The sequence below is a fragment of the Dendrobium catenatum genome, unplaced genomic scaffold (genome assembly GCF_001605985.2).
Source record: "Dendrobium catenatum unplaced genomic scaffold, ASM160598v2 fragScaff_scaffold_490, whole genome shotgun sequence".
NCBI classification, from domain to species: domain Eukaryota; kingdom Viridiplantae; phylum Streptophyta; class Magnoliopsida; order Asparagales; family Orchidaceae; genus Dendrobium; species Dendrobium catenatum.
In genome coordinates this window covers 1175943-1193857 of record NW_021318952.1, presented here as the reverse complement: position 1 = coordinate 1193857, position 17915 = coordinate 1175943, and the positions used below count along the sequence as shown (strand labels likewise).

The 17915-nt window shown below is 34.5% G+C and overlaps 1 protein-coding gene across 1 annotated transcript; it reads right to left on the bottom strand.

Moving 5' to 3' along the window:
• Positions 1-15425: 15425 nt before the first annotated feature.
• LOC110114233 lies at positions 15426-16043 on the bottom strand. Its single transcript, XM_020847035.1, has one exon. The coding sequence runs from the start codon at positions 16041-16043 to the stop codon at positions 15426-15428; it is 618 nt and encodes a 205-aa protein (XP_020702694.1).
• Positions 16044-17915: the final 1872 nt, after the last annotated feature.

Here is a 17915-nt window from a genome sequence, read left to right as displayed (position 1 = left end):
ATTAAATGGTAAAGTGATTTTAAAGCACTCATCTCCACGACAAATTTACAATCATGTTCCAAAAAGTATGAAATGAATGGATTTCAAATGTTTATGTAGATTTACTTTTTTGTATTCAATATTTTAAAATATAACTATAAATCTAATAAAAAATAAGCAAAAATCTTTGAAAGAAAAAACAAGGAACAACAACTTAAGCATGACTTATCTATACTTTATGATAAAATAGTCTCTTGCTTACTACTTGAATTAGAAAATAAAAAATGTAAGGAAAGATTGTGATGTTGAATCTACTCATAATATATCTATATTAAGGGGTTATTTGGTTTGATGAAAAGTGAGAATAAAGTATTCCAAATGTAGGGCATTTAGAAAATTTGATGTTTGGTTTAATGAAAAAGTAATAAATCAAGATTTATAAACTTATTTTTTGTATACTTTGCCTAGTGCTTCTAATACTTATTATGGTTGACAATGTCATATTTCATGTGTGCTTATGTAAGAGATTCGTGTAGTATTTACCTACATGAATCTAGTTTTATAAATGTCACCAATTTTAAGGGATGATAATCTAATTTGATTGAACTAGTTATACTGGATGATGCATTATATCATATTGGATGACTAGCTCAAATACTTGAACTGATCCTAAATTGCAGATAATATTCATACAATACTAACAATTGTGGGCTCAAAAATTTGGCCCCAGCCTCCCCTATTGCTTTTTGGGGGTGTTTTAACGGATTAAGTTCTTGGGTAAATTTTGGGAAGGTAGATTGGGTTTGTGGATCTGAGTTTTGGTTTCCTATAGGTACAAGCCCTATAGTTAATTACCCCTCCTGATAATGAGATAGAATTTTGAATTAAGGCTAGTCATCAATTATATACATAGAGATATATTTTATCAGGCATATAATAGTATCATAGGCGTTTGACATTTAAAGAGTTTGATTCATAAAATTTGAAATTGCACCATCTTGCAATTAAAGTGGATGCTAGGGGAATGAACTATGGACCCAATCAAGATCCCATGATTTCATCATCTTGAGCCATCGTGGTCCCTGGTCTACTTAGTCAGAGGAGGTAGTTGACCCAATCTGATAGAAGAATTCTTGTTGGTAGCCATTGGTTTCTTAGTTCAAGGGTACCTTGAAGACCGGGGGGAATATTTACCTAAGGGACAAATTTGAATCCACCTTATCTAATAGAGGGATTTGTGCTCTATCAATTATATCATATTGATTCATATCTCAAGGATTTGATGTCATTGAGGAGCTTACAAGCTCTAGCCATAATAGAATTTGATTGTGCCATTTAGCAAAAAACCACCTGGTTTCAAGGGGCCAGGTCATAATCATTTAGCCTGCAATGCCATTTGGTGACAAAACTGTTGGTTAGAGGATACATTCCATATCCTTACTGGTGGGAAATTATTTGAGATTTATATTCTCAACCAGACATTAGCCCTTTGTGAGCTAAAATAGTTTTCAATTTATTTACCTTGACAAACTATTGCTGAGGTTGTATGGATTTTGCTTTAAGTGATTTGATGGATTTTTTTAATTTTAAATATTCTAGACTTGGATGATTTTTAGAATTTTTAGATTTTAGGTATTTGGGTGGAATTTAAAAGAAAGTAGAGTTAACCCCTCAGGTTAAGTTTTACGTTTAACACGTCCATCATCAGGGTAATTATGGCGAATTCCTTATATGGGTTGAACCTTATTGACTTTGTCAACTTGCCAATAAAGGATTGGGTTCATAGTCTTTATATTTTTGGCTGATAAATTTCTTTTGTCATAGACCTTGAAGGCTTTATATGAATGTATAAAATAGATATTCCAGTAAATACATTAACTATATATATGTCTGATAATTCAAGACATATCCAATCCTATATATCCATATAAAAGGATTGGTCTCAAACTTAGGTTCTTTTATTGTCCTACACACCATTCCTAGACATCACATGTATACCCATAACATGCTTGTCAGGGCCTATACGGGTGTATGATTGTGTATGGATTTTTGTGTATTTGTGTATATAAATTGTAATGCATATGCGGAGGCTTTTTTAAAATATTTGGCAAATCTTCTACGGTGGCTTGTAGAAGTCCACATTTGTCATAAACTTTCAGCATTTGTCTATGGATAACATATTAGATGCGCAACCATTATTCATAAAGAAACTTGCAAGCCTCAATACTCTTATTTAGCCTAACATTCAAGACCTAGTTGAACTAAGACTCACTCCATAATGATTTGATCTAACTTTCTCTTCCCATAACTCATATAGAAATTAACAAGAAATTCCTTAATTATGTCATCATCAATATTTTTTGGTGTCATCTTAAATAAAGAATCAATCATTTCAACTTTGGATGACTATGTCCTTACTGATGCACTGTGCTTCAAAATCAATGGTCTCTATTATGAGTTGACAACTTTAGTAATTGAAGGTAGATTAGGTCATCCAGAAGAACCATGCAAGACCTCCATTCCTAAAATAATTGTTTCCTCCCTTTAGGAGATTTGAATGGAAGATGTATTAGACTGAAGCTAGATATTTATTGGCTATGGAGGTGTTATAGTTTCTTTATCTGTTGTATATCGTTTGTTACTATCGATAGAGGACCAATGTATTGGATTGATATTATGTGACTACTAATTATAAGGGCGTTATATCATATTTCACTCATAGGTAGAATACTATATGCATAAGGACTCTTTTATATTTGCTTATGGATAACATGTTAAGTGTATGGCAGGTCTTCTATGATGAGCTGTAGGAGCTTGCATATCTTCAAACTCTTGTAGCAACTATCACTTATATCTTCCAGACACCTGATGCTGGGTTGCAAAGGGATCATTGCTTTCCTATCTTATCTATGACCATTATTTATAAGTAAGCTGATGCACTCATTGCAAAATTTTGTCAATGTTTGTAGATGGATATGGTGGGGCTACTATCTCTTCCTGCATGCCTATCACAAAGACTTTCATTGAATCATAATTTTTGTAAAGAAATGTGATCTTCACTTACTAATAATTTGCCACCATTTGAAAATATATTGTAATATCTGCTACGTACAGACTTTCTTCACCTACAAGGAACTTGTATATTTACCAATACTGAGTCAATGCTTACTATGAGGGCATCTCTATAATTAATGTATACCCATTGTTGTCACCTAGAGGAGCTTGGTGTATTTTCAGGTGTTTTGGATGTGTTATGTGCAAGTCAAATTGCATTTGCCAATAAATGTTTGTATTCATTGCACATCCTCGTAGTTATGGCAACAATTTCAAATTACGAAATACATGAATTGTTATCATTCATGAACAATCCATTATATACTTTACAACTCTCTCGTTACTTAACATGTTTGCTTGCAATTTAGAGTTGATTTATCATGATTCTTTAGTATATGATTGCATGGTCACTTCATATCCCTTATAACCCCTGCAATTGTTTCAAGTTGGTCAGTTGCATGTGTCTTCATCATCACTTGTGAATGTGTTATGCTTGTAGGAGTTTGACATATTGACTTAAATGTTCATTTTGAAGCTTTTTTCACTACTACTATCATGTTTATTCATTGGTATTTATTTGAATGCATTGAGAATTAATTTTCCATGAGTCTTTGCTTGCTTGTAAATAGACCCTATTTGTAAATTCCTTGTCAACAATGATGATTTACAATATGTGAGATGAGCTTGACATCATACTCCTCCATATTTGTTTTTATTCCAATTAAGACAATCATTATAAATTTTCATTGTTTAAGAATCTCATGTTAAAGTTTATAATGTATGATCAGACTATCTGAAAGGACACCGCTCAGTGGGGAAGGAATATAAATGGTACGATCACACTATGCCGTATGAAAAAATGGTCACAACCCTTTGAGTTCTTCATAAGCGGGCCAATAGGAGGGCAGATGAGATCATATGTGCAATTGATCATTGAGGATAGTGGCTTTCACTTACACACCTTGATGAGTAATAATATGTATAACCTAATCAAAGTCATGAGATTATCCCCACCTAATACATCAGCTCGAGTGGGATTTATTTGATGTGGAATTTCATTTCCCATGGGCACAAACCCCTATGTTTAATTACATCTTAAGATGAGGCCTAAAAAGACTCTCGATTATGGACTATACATTATTCTCTTAGATGGGATTGACAAATATGGAGGAGTCTAGGAACTTCCTATTTAAAAGGAAAGAAAGTTTCAACTTGGCTTAGTCAATATGCACGACTCATATCATCATCCGAAAGGACAAAGGTAGAGAAAAGAAACTAAAGAAAGACAACACTTCACTATGAGTATATAAGAGAGAAAGATGGAGGTGGTATCATCCATGTGATGTGAATAGTTCAAATTTATAGCCTCTAAATGATAGAAGTCTCACCCACCGATGAGATGTACTATGGGACATTGATAGTAGTAGCCTTGAACCCTAAATCTATAGGGGGATTAATATTCTTCACATAATACTAACACCCGTAACCTAGCTAATGCATTCTGGATTTATATCCTTCTTAGAAAGGAAGGCTAGCTAACCACCTAATTATATAAAATCCATGCTGTCTGGTCTTTATGAAAGATGGGTGTGTGGTTGAGTCTTTGGAAATTAAAGCTAACATCTTGAGAGGTTCCTAAGTGGCCTTGTACTTATGAGGGATAGTATGTGAAAGTTCATTAGGGATGTTAGGCCCTATGAACTAGCCCAAGGCTAATTAAAAGAGAGAGGTGAATTGATATTTTAACAAATATTTAATCCAAATACAACAAACCAAGATCCCCATAAAGAAATCAATGATGCAGAAAAATTAAATATGGAAGTAATAAAGGAAGGAACACACCCGATTTATAGTGGTTCGATCAAACCTTGACATACGCCCACTCCTTGGAGGCACCCTCCAAGTATTGCACTATAAAAGTGTCTCTTCTTTAGCCCCCATAGCAAGGCGGAGAAGCCCTTACAAAATCACTTCCACCTTCCCTGGTGCGACGGAGTCGCCGGGTCTTTTGACACCAAAGAGATCTTCTTCTTTGGTGAACTTCCTCAAGACAAGCCTTGAATCCGAGGGTATTAAGGTGCAAGTCTGCCGGAGCAACCATGTGGAATCCCCCTCCACACTCCCTTGAGTCCCCCCTCATAGGATCTTCTCCCTCTCAGACTTCACCCATTCCTCACTGCCTTTCAAGCTCTCTCTTCAAGTTCCACCCAAAATAACGAAGCTATAATAGCTGCCAAAGACACTTACAAGAGTGCATAGTCAAAAGCTTAAATAAAAGATCTCAAAACGAGCTCATTAATGCAACTTGCCGACTTTATCATCCAGGCCGATATAAATATCGGCCTGGATCAGCATAAATTATGCTCAATTAGCCCGGTCGGTTAGGGACGATTGGACAATTTTTGGTCATATCGTCCAGGCTGATAGGATGTCATCCTGGAGGATTAGTTCAAATATGAAGAAAATCGTTCTAAACATCGCCTTAAAAAGAAGCTGGTTGATGTCAAATCATCCCGGTCGATTCTGAGATCAACCCGGACGATGTGATCATGTAAATCATCATTAATTGCTTTCCTTGATTGATCTATTTATTTAAGAAAAATTGAGCAGGATCGGCTGGGCCAATCCTGATTGGCCAGGCCGATCCACCGGGACGATGTCAAGAAATATGTAATTCCTAAATAGATTTGGTGGCTGATTCTTTCTGAATTGAGTCTATCATCCTGACCGATATAAAATCGTCCAGGATGATGTGTTTAATAACGGCTGCCTTAACAAAGATGATGCCCTAATCAGGGTTATTGTTTTTGAACTTATCATTCAGGACGATATAAATATCGTCTCGGAAGATGTTACCAAAAATAGTAAACTCTAGGGAATAGTCAGAATTCTTACAAGGTGTATGCGTGTAAAGTTACATAGCATTAAGAGTCACACTAAATACAAAATACACAAGAAAGGAAAAAAGGTACAAACAGACTCAGACCTAGTCTACCCAATCTTGAGATGATTCCAAATTGCAGTCTTGATCTTGTGAACCTAAAATTTCAGTAGATAAGGCAGTCGTTGAGAAATAAAAGTGTTTGCTATCATCAAAATCATAAACCATGAAAATATATCCGTAACAATCTACCCCTTTTTGATGGTGGCAAACATTACTATTTGAATTTGCAAAAAAACATTTTCTTCTAATCTCCCCCTCACTAGAATAAAACTTTTAAAAATAGTGGAGATAAAAAAATTATTGTTTTTAATTTTTTTTGAAAGAAAAATTACAAAAAAAGATAAAAATTTGATAGTACGTTCTCCCCCTTTAACATTATCAAAAAGAGAAGAGGCATAAACAATAAAAACGATTAAAAGATAAAAATGATCCTTAATCTAGTGAACAAAATAAATATTCTTAAAATGAAAAAGTTACCTCTTGGTTTTAATAAAAAACTTAGTAAAATTGTATTGACAACGCATAGCCTAGAAAGGTTAGAAATTTAGAATTTGATAATCCAAACTCAAGCTCTTTAAAAGGCTAAAAAACTTTTTTATTCAATATCTAAATCAAGGAATAAATTAGAGAAAGAAACAGTCATTTTTCAAATCTCCTTCCAAAAAATATATCTAATAGATGATTAATGCACGAATTGTTGAATCAGGAATCATGATTTTCAAACTCAAGCATCAAAAATATCAAGGGTTTTCTTAAGATTTGAATAAAATAGAAAAGGTAAGAATACTCCTTGTGGGCTCATTTTATGCCTCTTGTTAGTTTTTGGCGCACTTTGCGCATCTTTTTCTTTTGATCACTTTGTGTATCTTTCTCAATTTGGCGTCATTTTGCATCTTTTGATTTGGCGTCATTGGCCACTTTTTTTATGATTTGGCTTCATTGGCCTTACTTTTTTTTGAATATACTACATTTCTAAAATTTTAAAAACAAAAGTAAACACATTTTTTTGACATAACAAACTACTTGATTAAGAAAATTATGAGGTAGATTCAATAACTTGCAAAAGATTCCTATGCGATAGATAAAATGTAGGGAGATGAAAAAGATCAGTTTCAAAATTCAATTTTAAATATGATGAAGAATTTAAATCAAAAGTAGAATAACCTCTTTTAGAAAATAGATATTGAGAGTCAAAAACATGAGTTTCCTTTCTTTGATTGCTTTTAGTGAAGTGAAACACAATTTTCATAAGAATTTTAAGACAAAATAGGAGGTAGGTTTTTTATTTTTAGAAAGGTGATGTGTGTGTTAGATCAGAAATGACACATAAAAGTTTAATGAAAAAAGGAAAAATAAAAAAAATAAAATAAAAATAAAACATGTAAACATAAACATACAAACAAAGGTTTAAGCATCATCTTGCTCCTGATCAGATGATTCAGAAGAAAGGTCTGCCCAAGAAATGTTTTGCTTTTCATTATTTCCCTAGTTTATAATTTGCTTCGCTTTACCCTTTTCTTTTGCAGGAAGAATTCTCAAATTAGGGCACTGATTTTTCAAATGTCCAGGCTTCCTACATCCAAAGCAAATAACGTCAGAAGTCATTGCTTTCATCACCAACTAAGCTACCTTTTTTCGTATCTTCAGCTTTTAGCACTATCGTTTCACCTGCATCCAAAAGTCTTTGACCTAAACTTTACTCGTAGGAAATAAGTGAGCTAATCAAATTATAAATAGAATATTTATTCAAATCTTTTGATTCACAAATATTAACTACTATAGCATCAAACTTATCCAGTAGATAATGAAGAATTTTGTTAACTTTTTCAAAATTTGAAAATTCTTTTCCTAAAGCATGATGTCACAATTTGAATAAACCTAGTATACATTTCTAAGATCATCTCATAAGGTTTCATGAAAAATAGTTCATAATCATGCATTAACAATATTCAACTAGATTGCTTGATTTCACTAAGTGCCTTTGTATAATGGTGTGTAGTTTATACCCAAATTTACTTACTTCATAGTGGCACGTGGATATAACATAAAGTCTTAAAATTTAAAGCATAGAAAAAACATTTTAATGATTTTCTCAAATTTGAGGCATTATGTTGTTCTTTCCATGTTCCATTATTAAAAGGAATTTAGTTTTAATTCTCATTTATATACACATGATGGTAATGTATACTAGTTAAAATCATATGCCATATGCGAAAATCAATTGATTGCAAAAATATAGACATGCAATTTTTCAAAATCAAATGTATATGTTTTTAAACAAAGGATGTTGGTGATTGAATAAGCTTTCGCAATATTATGATTTAAAAATTAGTCATTGTTAAAATTCAAAGCTTTTTAAAACTAGATTTTATATACTTCTCTAATGCAGCTGAAAGTTCGTTAGGATGTTAGGCCCTATGAACTAGCCTAAGGCGCTAATTAAAGAGAGAGGTGAATTGGTATTTTAAAAAATCTTTAAACCAAAGACAACAAACCAAGATCCCATAAAAGAAATCAATGATGCAAAAAAAAATAAATGCGGAGTAATAAATGAAGAACACACCAGATTTATAGTGGTTATGTCAAAGCTTGACCTATCGTCCACTCCTTGGAGGACCCTCCAAGTATTGCACTAAACAAAGTGCTCTCCTTTAGCCCCCACAGCTAGGCGGAGAAGCCCTTAAAAAATCACTTCCACCTTCCCCGGTGCCGGCGGAGTCGCCGGGTCCTTCGACACACAAAGAATCTTCTCTTGGGTGAACTTCCTCAAGACAAGCTTTGTATCCGTCGGTATTAAGGGTGCAAGCCTGCTGGAAGCAACCGTGTGGAATCCCCCTCCACACTCCCTTGAGTCCCCCCTCACAGGATCTTCTCCCTCTCAGACTTCACCCATTCCTCACTCCCTTTCAAGCTCTCTGTTCAAGTTCCCCCCAAAAGAACGAAGCTACAATGGCTGCTAAAGACACTTACAAGAGTGCCTAGTCAAAAGCATAAATAGAAGATCTCAAAACAAGCTCATTAATGCAACTTGCCAACTTTATCGTCCAGGACGATATAAATATCGGCCTGGCCGATCAGATTAAATTATGCTCAATCAGCCCGGTCGGTTAGGGACGATTAGACAATTTTTGGTCATATCATCCAAGCCGATAGGATATCATCCTGGATGATAAGTTTAAATATAAGGAAAATCATCTTGAACATTGACCTAAAAAGAAGATGGCCGATGTCAAATCGTCCCGGCCGATCCTGAGATTGACCCGGATGATGTGATCATGCAAATCACCATTAATTACTTTCCTTGATTTCCAGATTTATTTAAGAAAAATTAAGCTGGATCGGCTGGGCCGATCCTGATAGGCCAGGCCAATCCACTAGGATGATGTCCAAAAATAAGTAATTTCTAAATAGATCTAGCAGTAGATTCTTTATGAATTGAGTCTATCATCCTGGCAGATACAAAATCATCCAGGATGATGTGTTTAATGACGGCTGCCTTAACAAGGATGATGCCCTAATCAGGGTTTCTATTTTTGAACCGATCATCTAGAAAGATATAAATATCATCCCGGACGATGTTACCAAAAATAGTAAACTCTAGGGAACAGTCAAAAATTCTTCCAAGGTGTATGTGTGCAAAGTTACATAACATCAGGAGTCACACCAAATACAAAAGACTCAAGAAAGGAAAAAAGGTACAAACAAACTCAGACCTAGTCTACCCAATCTTGAGCTGATTCCAAATTACAGTCTTGATCTTGTGAACCTAAAATGTCAGTAGATAAGGCAGTCGTAGAGAAATAAGAGTGTTTGCTATCATCAAAATCATAAACCATGAAAATAGATCCGTAATAGTATGCTTTCTAAAATTAATACATTTAAATTTTGATTTTTAGTTTATTTCTAATACAATGCATGCTAGTTAAATCTCCAAATCAGAAATTTATAAAATTTAAAAGGCTTATAAAATATTTTTTTAAAAAGACTAGGATTCCCTAGGTTCAGCACCTCATCCTCATAGGTCAGATTATCTATACTCTACTCATAGGCGAGGAAGTGTCTAAATAAGGAAAGAGAGAAATGCAATAATATGCATGCAATTTTCAATGACCTACAACTTATGCCCTAGATTGTTACCTTTCTATATTATTTAATTCTTAAAATTTTAATTTTTAATTATGAGTAAAAAAGTTTTATCCTTAAAGAGCTTAGCAAAATTAGGCACATACACATGCAAGAAACAAATCGATAAAAAGTATACAATTTCTACTACGCAAGAAAAATAAACACATCAATAAAATATCAACTAGAGTAAAAAAGAGTACCCAAAAGTCCATGGTAAGTGCCATATAATATATTACACAGGGTATGCAAAAAATATAATTGGGGTCAGACTCCACTAACAACATCCTGGATTCTAATCCTATATAATGACATAAGTCTTAAAATGGGGTATTTTTAATATTGATCATTATCTTTTGGTCCTTCTATGGGTCACCTTCCTTCAGTCTTCTTATGGTTCATCCTCCATAGGATACCCAAATGAAAAGAAATTCCCTGTAAAGGGACTTTCTTTTCTCTTTGGATACCTGATATTTTATTAAAATACCTCTTTTTAATAAACATTTATAACTCTTTAATTCAAATACATTACATCCAAATTACAAAAAGAAAAATCTAGACTCTCTTGGAGGGTTATTCTAAGCAATTAAAATAAAACATTCCTAGCAGTTATATACAAAAATAAATGTACTCATATCAGCCTCACTTGATCATGTTCTTATTTATTTGGAGGCTAAGCAGCTGAAGCACCCTATAGCAATTATATATGATTTATTTTTTTTGCTCCCTTTTCAATGCTACATGAGCATTTCCACCTAATCCAAATGTTGGAATCAGGAGATTTTGGACTTGTTGCACTTGTAGATTATCCATGCTCCTTTTTGTAAAAGAAGACGCATTTTGAAAAGATATGGATCAACGAAAAACTTGCTTGGAAGGATTAAGGCTTTGAGTCACCACAAGATCACCGTGGTGGGGTCTCAATGGTGGATTTGAGTGGGGAAAGGTGGATGGAGTTTTGGAGAGCTCACACCAAAGAAGTCTTGGGCTTGGGGAGTCTTGGGAAAGAATAGTTTGCAATGCCCCCTCTAATAATGCCCTAAGATTCTAATTATAGTCTAATCCCTATGATGGATGGCCAAGATGGATCCTAGGGTTAATTAAGAGGGTCTAAGCTCCCTTGGCTATATTTTGGGTCAAGGGGAGGCTTGGATGGGTTTAAAAGCTAAAGGCGCCATAAATTTGACATAAATAGGTAAAATTTGACCAAATTAGGCTTGGCTTAACTAAGCCAAGTGTTGACTATGTCAACATGGTCAATCAGGTCCAAATTGATTAGGGTTTGAGAAAGGGAGAATTTGAAATTGATTGAAACCTAAATAAGTGTGATTTGGGCTAGTTTGGTCATCCTAGGTTGACTTGGTCAACCAGGTTGACCCATGACCTAGGTCTGGGCTTTGGAAACCTCGTTTAACTCACTAAACCAAAGGAAGTGGTCCTAGGATGTAGCTTGGTCAATTTAACCAAGTCAACTGAAAGTTTGAGTAGATTTTTCGACCTAATAGAACTGTCCCAAAGTTAACCAAGAGGGAGGGGGGGGGGGGTGAATTTGTAATTTAAAAATTCTCATGGAAATTTTGAAAATAGATTTTAATATATTTGACATAATGATAGATTCTTAGAAAATATTTTTTTATCACACTAAAATAAAAGTGCAGAAAATTAAAATTCAGTAAAAAGTAAAGAATAGATGAACACCAAATTTCATAGTGGTTTGATAAACCTAGACCTACGTCCCCTCCCTAAAAAATCCTTTTTCATGTATTTCACTAAATCAAAGTGACTCTCCTTTAGCTCCCACATCATGATGGAGAAGCCCTTATAACAACCTCTCTTTCACCAACTCAATGTGGTAGAGTACTGATGTCCTTTCTCACCCTCCTGGTGATGGCAAAGTACCAACATCCTTTCTCACCCTCCTGGTGACGGTAGAGAACCAACATCCTTTCTCACCCTCTTGATAATGGTATAGTATCAACATCCTTTTTTACCCTCCTAATGATGGAAGAGTACCCTGATCTTCTTTGAAAGTCTTCTCTCAAAAGTTTTCAAGGAAGTAGGGAGAAACTTGAAGAATAAATAAGAGATCCTTATCTTTGATTAACCTTGTGAATCCCCTCACAAATTCCTCAAAAAAAGATCTCTCAATCTTTACTCCTAAAACACCTCCCAAACACTCTCCTTTTCACTCTTGAAAGAAATTCACAGCAATAACTCTAGAAGATTAGTGGTGACAATTTTTAGGACCCTTATATATGAAAGATAAGAAAAATCATCTAGAAAACTAAAAATTTCAAGTTGAATATCTTCAAATCGTATAATATGATCGTACTTCATATGTACAAAATGTTTAAAATATCATGTACAAACCTGATTTTATATTATATCAGTCATTTGTATGAACTGATATTGTATAGTATGAATAATTTAAAACAGAACAAATTAGTTCAATACGATTCTATAAGAACCCAATTCATACAATGTGATTCTTCTGTACGAACATAATATTTTACAATATAAATAATTTAAACAAACCATGCTTTATTTGGTATGAATGTGGATGCACCCATTTCGTACTCTAGGAGTCATCTATATAAATCCCACTTCATAGAGTACAATTAGTTTAAAAATGATGAGTTTTTTCAGGATGAATTGGTACGTACCCATTTCATACTCTATGAGTCATCTATACAAAAACATTATCATATAATACTAGCAATACAAAATTTTCATGGGCATGATTTACTTAAGTTTTTTCTAGAGGAACTATCATGACAAATTGTCCAATATGATTTAAAAATTGTATAATATGATTAGTTTTTTTTTTAATAAAGTTTTGAGTCACTCCCCTAGTGTGTGTGTGCATGGTTATCCAATTACAATCATACACTCTCTTTTTTTTTTAATAGAAGATGCACTATGCATTCATGATGGAAAGAAAGAACTTACAAAGGGCAGTCCTTCCTAAACAAGTATAAAAAATTTGTAGGAAGGTATGTTTCTATAAAAGAATCCCAAAAAAAATTCCCTAACAAAGCAAACTTGGCACAAAAATCAGCCGTCTTATTACAATTTCTATGAGCAAAAAGGAAAATTACATTGTTGAAAACTTCTAAGAAAGAAAGGTCCGGCTTAGTACCTTTGTTTGTCTTCATGTTGATTGTATCTGGGAGCAACTTCATGATATTCACTTTGTCACCTTTAATGATTATTCCATTGTATTCACAAAACCAATTTTGAATGTAGTTTCCAAATGAAAGAATAGCTTTGAGTTCCAAATATGCAATGTCCCAATGAATTAACTTTCTACCATAAGCACATAACAATCTACCTTTGCAATCTCTTAGAACACCTGCTATACCCGCCATGTTATTAACAGATAGAGCTGCATCAACGTTCAGTTTAATCCAACCGTGGGGAGGGGGACACCAAGAATTGGACAGCATCGGCTGGTTGGTGTTCCAGTTCTTTTCAATTGGATTTGACTAAAGGTGAGAAACATGGGAAATAATTTCTGCAACAGCGTAAGAAATAGAAATTTTAGAATTACCATGCTTGACCATATTCCTTGATCTCCAACTTTAGTAAACTGCCAAAGCTTAGATCTTAATAAGTCCCTTATCACCTCTCTATTTTAGTGCCAAAGTACATTCGTCCAGATTTTGAAATGAAGGGACATTGAAACCACTGCTTCTCAGTTTCTGTAATATGACCTTAAGCATGCTGCATTTGATGATAATGTGTTATGTGTCTTCATTCACATGACATCCTCTCGGACAATCAGTGGTATTAGCCAATCTTCTATAACATAACCACTCCTTCGTTGGTAAAGAACCGTTCAACGCTCTCCACCAAAAAAGGTAAACTTTTTGGTCCAATTTTAACTTCTTCAGCCTATACTTGCTATACTTACTATCATTTTGAAAGCTGTTAGCTTCAGCACATAATGCTGATACAGTTTTCCCTGTGTTGGTATGAACAAGCTCAATTCTGTCCTCTATATTATTTGTCCCCTTCTCCATTTGCTGTATAGACGCTTTACCATATCTCCTGAAAAGAATTTAGATAGTTTTCCTGAATTCTAGTTACCATCTTCATCCATAAGAAAGGAAACCTTCTTGTCATCAATGTCCAACATATTACACGTAGCCGGCCATCTGTTGAGGCTTCTATCTAATATCCAATTGTCAGTATTGATATTGATATTATGACCATTATTAACCTGCCATCTAACAACTGGTTTCAGATAATCAATACCCTCTTTAATGATTTTCCAAACTATAGACACTCCTCTCTTCATGCCTTCCTCCCAAATATTGGCTCCAAATTTTTTGAAAAGAATTTTATGGAGTAGAGAATTATTGTTCTGTAAAAACATCCATGCCATTCTTGATCTTAAAGGACCCTATCTCTCCGTAGCTCCATGCATGCCAAATCCCCCTAAGCTGGTGGGTAAGCATAGAGTTTCCCAAGCAATATAATGCAAACCTTGTTTGCCATTATCTTTGTGCCAGAAGAATTTCCTACATATTTTGTCAACTTTCTTTAAAATGCTTTTAGGAGTGAGGGAGGGTGCTACCTGATAATTAATCATGCTCGAATAGGCAGTTCTGATGAGGAGAATTCTTCAAGCCAGAGAAAGCCATCTAGCTCCCCAAGAATTAAGTCTACACATTGCTTTCTCAATGATGCTGTTGTAGTCTTCAGCTTTCATTCTTCTTAAAACCAATTTAATACCCAAATAGAATAATTCTTTTCCTTCTTTATACCCCATAATTTTATTCAGATTGATTCTTCTCTTTTTGGAGACTACCTTGCCATAAAGAACAATGGATTTCTCAGAGTTGATCGCCTGGCCCGTCCAGCTGCAGTAACACTTGAAAAGTTTCTTCAGCGTTCTCAGATTTTTGCTATAAGCTTCAGTAGTTACTAGGACATCGTCTACAAATAACAAATGTGTGAGCTTCTCTTTATTTGACGCTAGTCTCATCCCCAATTGCACATAATGTTCATTAAGAGCTTTAGCTAGAAGATCTGAGCATAAAATGAACAAGCTTGGCAACAACGAACACCCCTGCCTAAATCCACATTGAGCATTAATCCACTCAATTCTTCTGCCATTAATTACAACAGAGAATTTCAGGTTTGAAACACATTGCAGAATTAGATAAATTAATCTATCAAGAAAACCTGTTAGATTCAAAATATGTTCAAGAGTTTACTAGCACATACAGTCGTACGCTTGCTCCATGTCAAGTTTAAGAAGGAAATATCCCGGCTTAGCAAAAGATGATTTCATCTTGCAAATAATTTCATTTGCAATGAGTTAATTGTCCGAAATATTCCTGCTTGGTACAAACGCACCCTGGAATTCAGAAATGACTCCCGGAAGGCAATTTTTAAATCTATTGAGAATCATACCAGCAACCATCTTGTAAATCGTTTGGCATTGGAAAATTGGCCTGAATTTGGAACACTCCATAGCATTCTGTATTTTCGGAATCAGCACAACCACCGTTTCCTTCCATTGCTCTGGTATTTCCCCTATTTTGAAAAAATTATTAACAGCATTCCATGTTGCTCTCTCCACAATGCTCCAATAATTTTTGAAAAAATAGGCATTTGCACCGTCAGCTCCAAGAGATTTGTTATTGCCCATATTATTGAGTGTTATCTTCAATTCTTCTATAGTGAATTCAGCTTCCAGAATTTTCCTCATTTTAACCTGAATGCCATCATAACTTTTGAAATTTGGCCAATTTTTCAAATCACAGCTGCGCTTGCACCACTTATTTCTGAAAAAATTCTCCATAATCTTATGGATATCTTCATGATCTGAAACCAACGATCCATCCTCCCAAGTAATTTGCAGAATATGATTGCTCTTCTTCTTGGCTGTAGCATAAGTGTGATAATATCTTGTATTTTTCTCGCCTTCATCCATCCATTGGCTTTTAGATCTTTTTCTCCACCAAGTTGAGATTCTAGCCAAGTTTGAATTAAATTCCACAACTTTGCTTCTCAATAGAATCAGATCTCCCTGAATCAAGCCTCCAACAGAAACTTCTCTATTTTGGAATTCCAAAATCTCCTGCTTTAGCACCTAGTTTCTCAAGTTCAGCTCCTTCAACTTATTTTTACTCCAATAAAAAAGGTTCTTAAGAGACCTTTTTATTTTCCTCTGAAGAATTTCATTAGCATTACCAAAGTCATTTTCCCCCAAGATTTGGTTATGATACCTTTAGCTGCCTCATACGAGCACCAAATATTTTCAAACCTGAATTCTTTATTGTAATTCCTTACTTTATCATCGAGCTGTAGGAGAACAGGACAATGATCCGATGATATTCTTGGGAGATGCTTGATAACTGCATTAGGAAAATTCAATAATAGCTTTAGAATTTAACCAAATTCTATCTAACCTTTCCCATATTCTAGCAAGGCCATCTTTGTTGTTACACCAAGTGTAGTTGGGTCCATTGAATCCAATGTCATGGTAATCATTGTTAGTCATGAATTCCTTCTTTTCTTCTGGTCCTTGAGAGAATACAAAACTTTTTCCCCCAATTTTCTCATTGCTGTTAACAAGGCAATTAAAATCTCCTCCAACTAAATAAGGATCTTCACAATTCATATTCTCTTCAATCATTTCCCAAAGTTTCCTTCTCTCATACAAATTTTTGTTACCATAAACAATGCAAACTTTGACTTTCTTGCCTTTAGGAGTAATAAGTTCACCAATAATACACTGTTTGGAAGTTACAGTCATCTTGAAAGATGCTATTCTATGTTTCCATAGAACAAGGATGCCTCCTGACTTTCCTGAAGCCGCAACATGGTGGAAATCCCAATCATTCACCACCATCCTTCTAACATCATTACAACCCAAACTTTCCATTTTTGTTTCTAACAAGCCAATGAAGAAAAGACCATTTTCAGTAATCAAGTTTCTTAAGTAGTGGGAGGCAGCCTTCTTTTTACCTCCCCTACAATTCCATACTAATATTGAAGACATTTAAATGGGTTTAGAGTGTAAGGCCTCTGCCTTGACCTCTCCTCCCTCACCTTTCCTTGTTCTATGTTTCCCTTTAATGGGTCAAAGCATTTTCATTTCTTTAGTAAGTTTGTATTTGGCACTAGACATCTTTACAGTTACCAAACTTTTTTCCACCTGCTCTTTGACATTTGGGTGTTTTGTTTCCAAAACGACCCTATTGTTTCCAGTTTGTATCTCTGCCTTTTCTTTCATTATCAACACATTCTGTTCTTCATCAATTTCTTTCAAAATTTCAAATGGGTTATTTGAAATATTCACCTCAAGCTCAGCCCTGATTTCATTATTCCCTTGTAAAACTTCTTTCTTGCTGTCTTCCATACATTCATACTCATGATTTTTAAAATCATATTTTTCTGTCTCAGGGACATCCACAAATCCCTCAATGATTTCACCTTCTTCAATTAATAGATTTACCTGATGTTGAGGTGCTGGAAGAATTTCACTCTGGTAAATGCTTGAGTTCTCTGTTCTTTCCAAATTTGCATTCTTCGACTTAATATTCCAAACATTGTTGTTTTAAGTCTTCCTCTCAACATTTTTCCTGGCCATATCCTAACTATAAACTGCATTTTGCTTCCTTCTCCTATTGTTCACCAGCACCTAAGGGCCATAGCTCTTCTTTTCTTCCTCTATTTTGAATTGCTTTGATTTTTGCAAATTCTTCTTAGAAGAATTCCTGTCTTCAACAGAATCTGCTTTCATACATTCCTCCCTCACATGACCGATTTTTCCACAATCAAAACAAAAATTTGAAATTCT

What these genes read in the sequence shown, in the direction of transcription:
- LOC110114233 (XM_020847035.1), bottom strand. Translation starts at nt 16,043, where the DNA reads ATGGATGAAGGCGAGAAAAATACAAGATATTATCACACTTATGCTACA.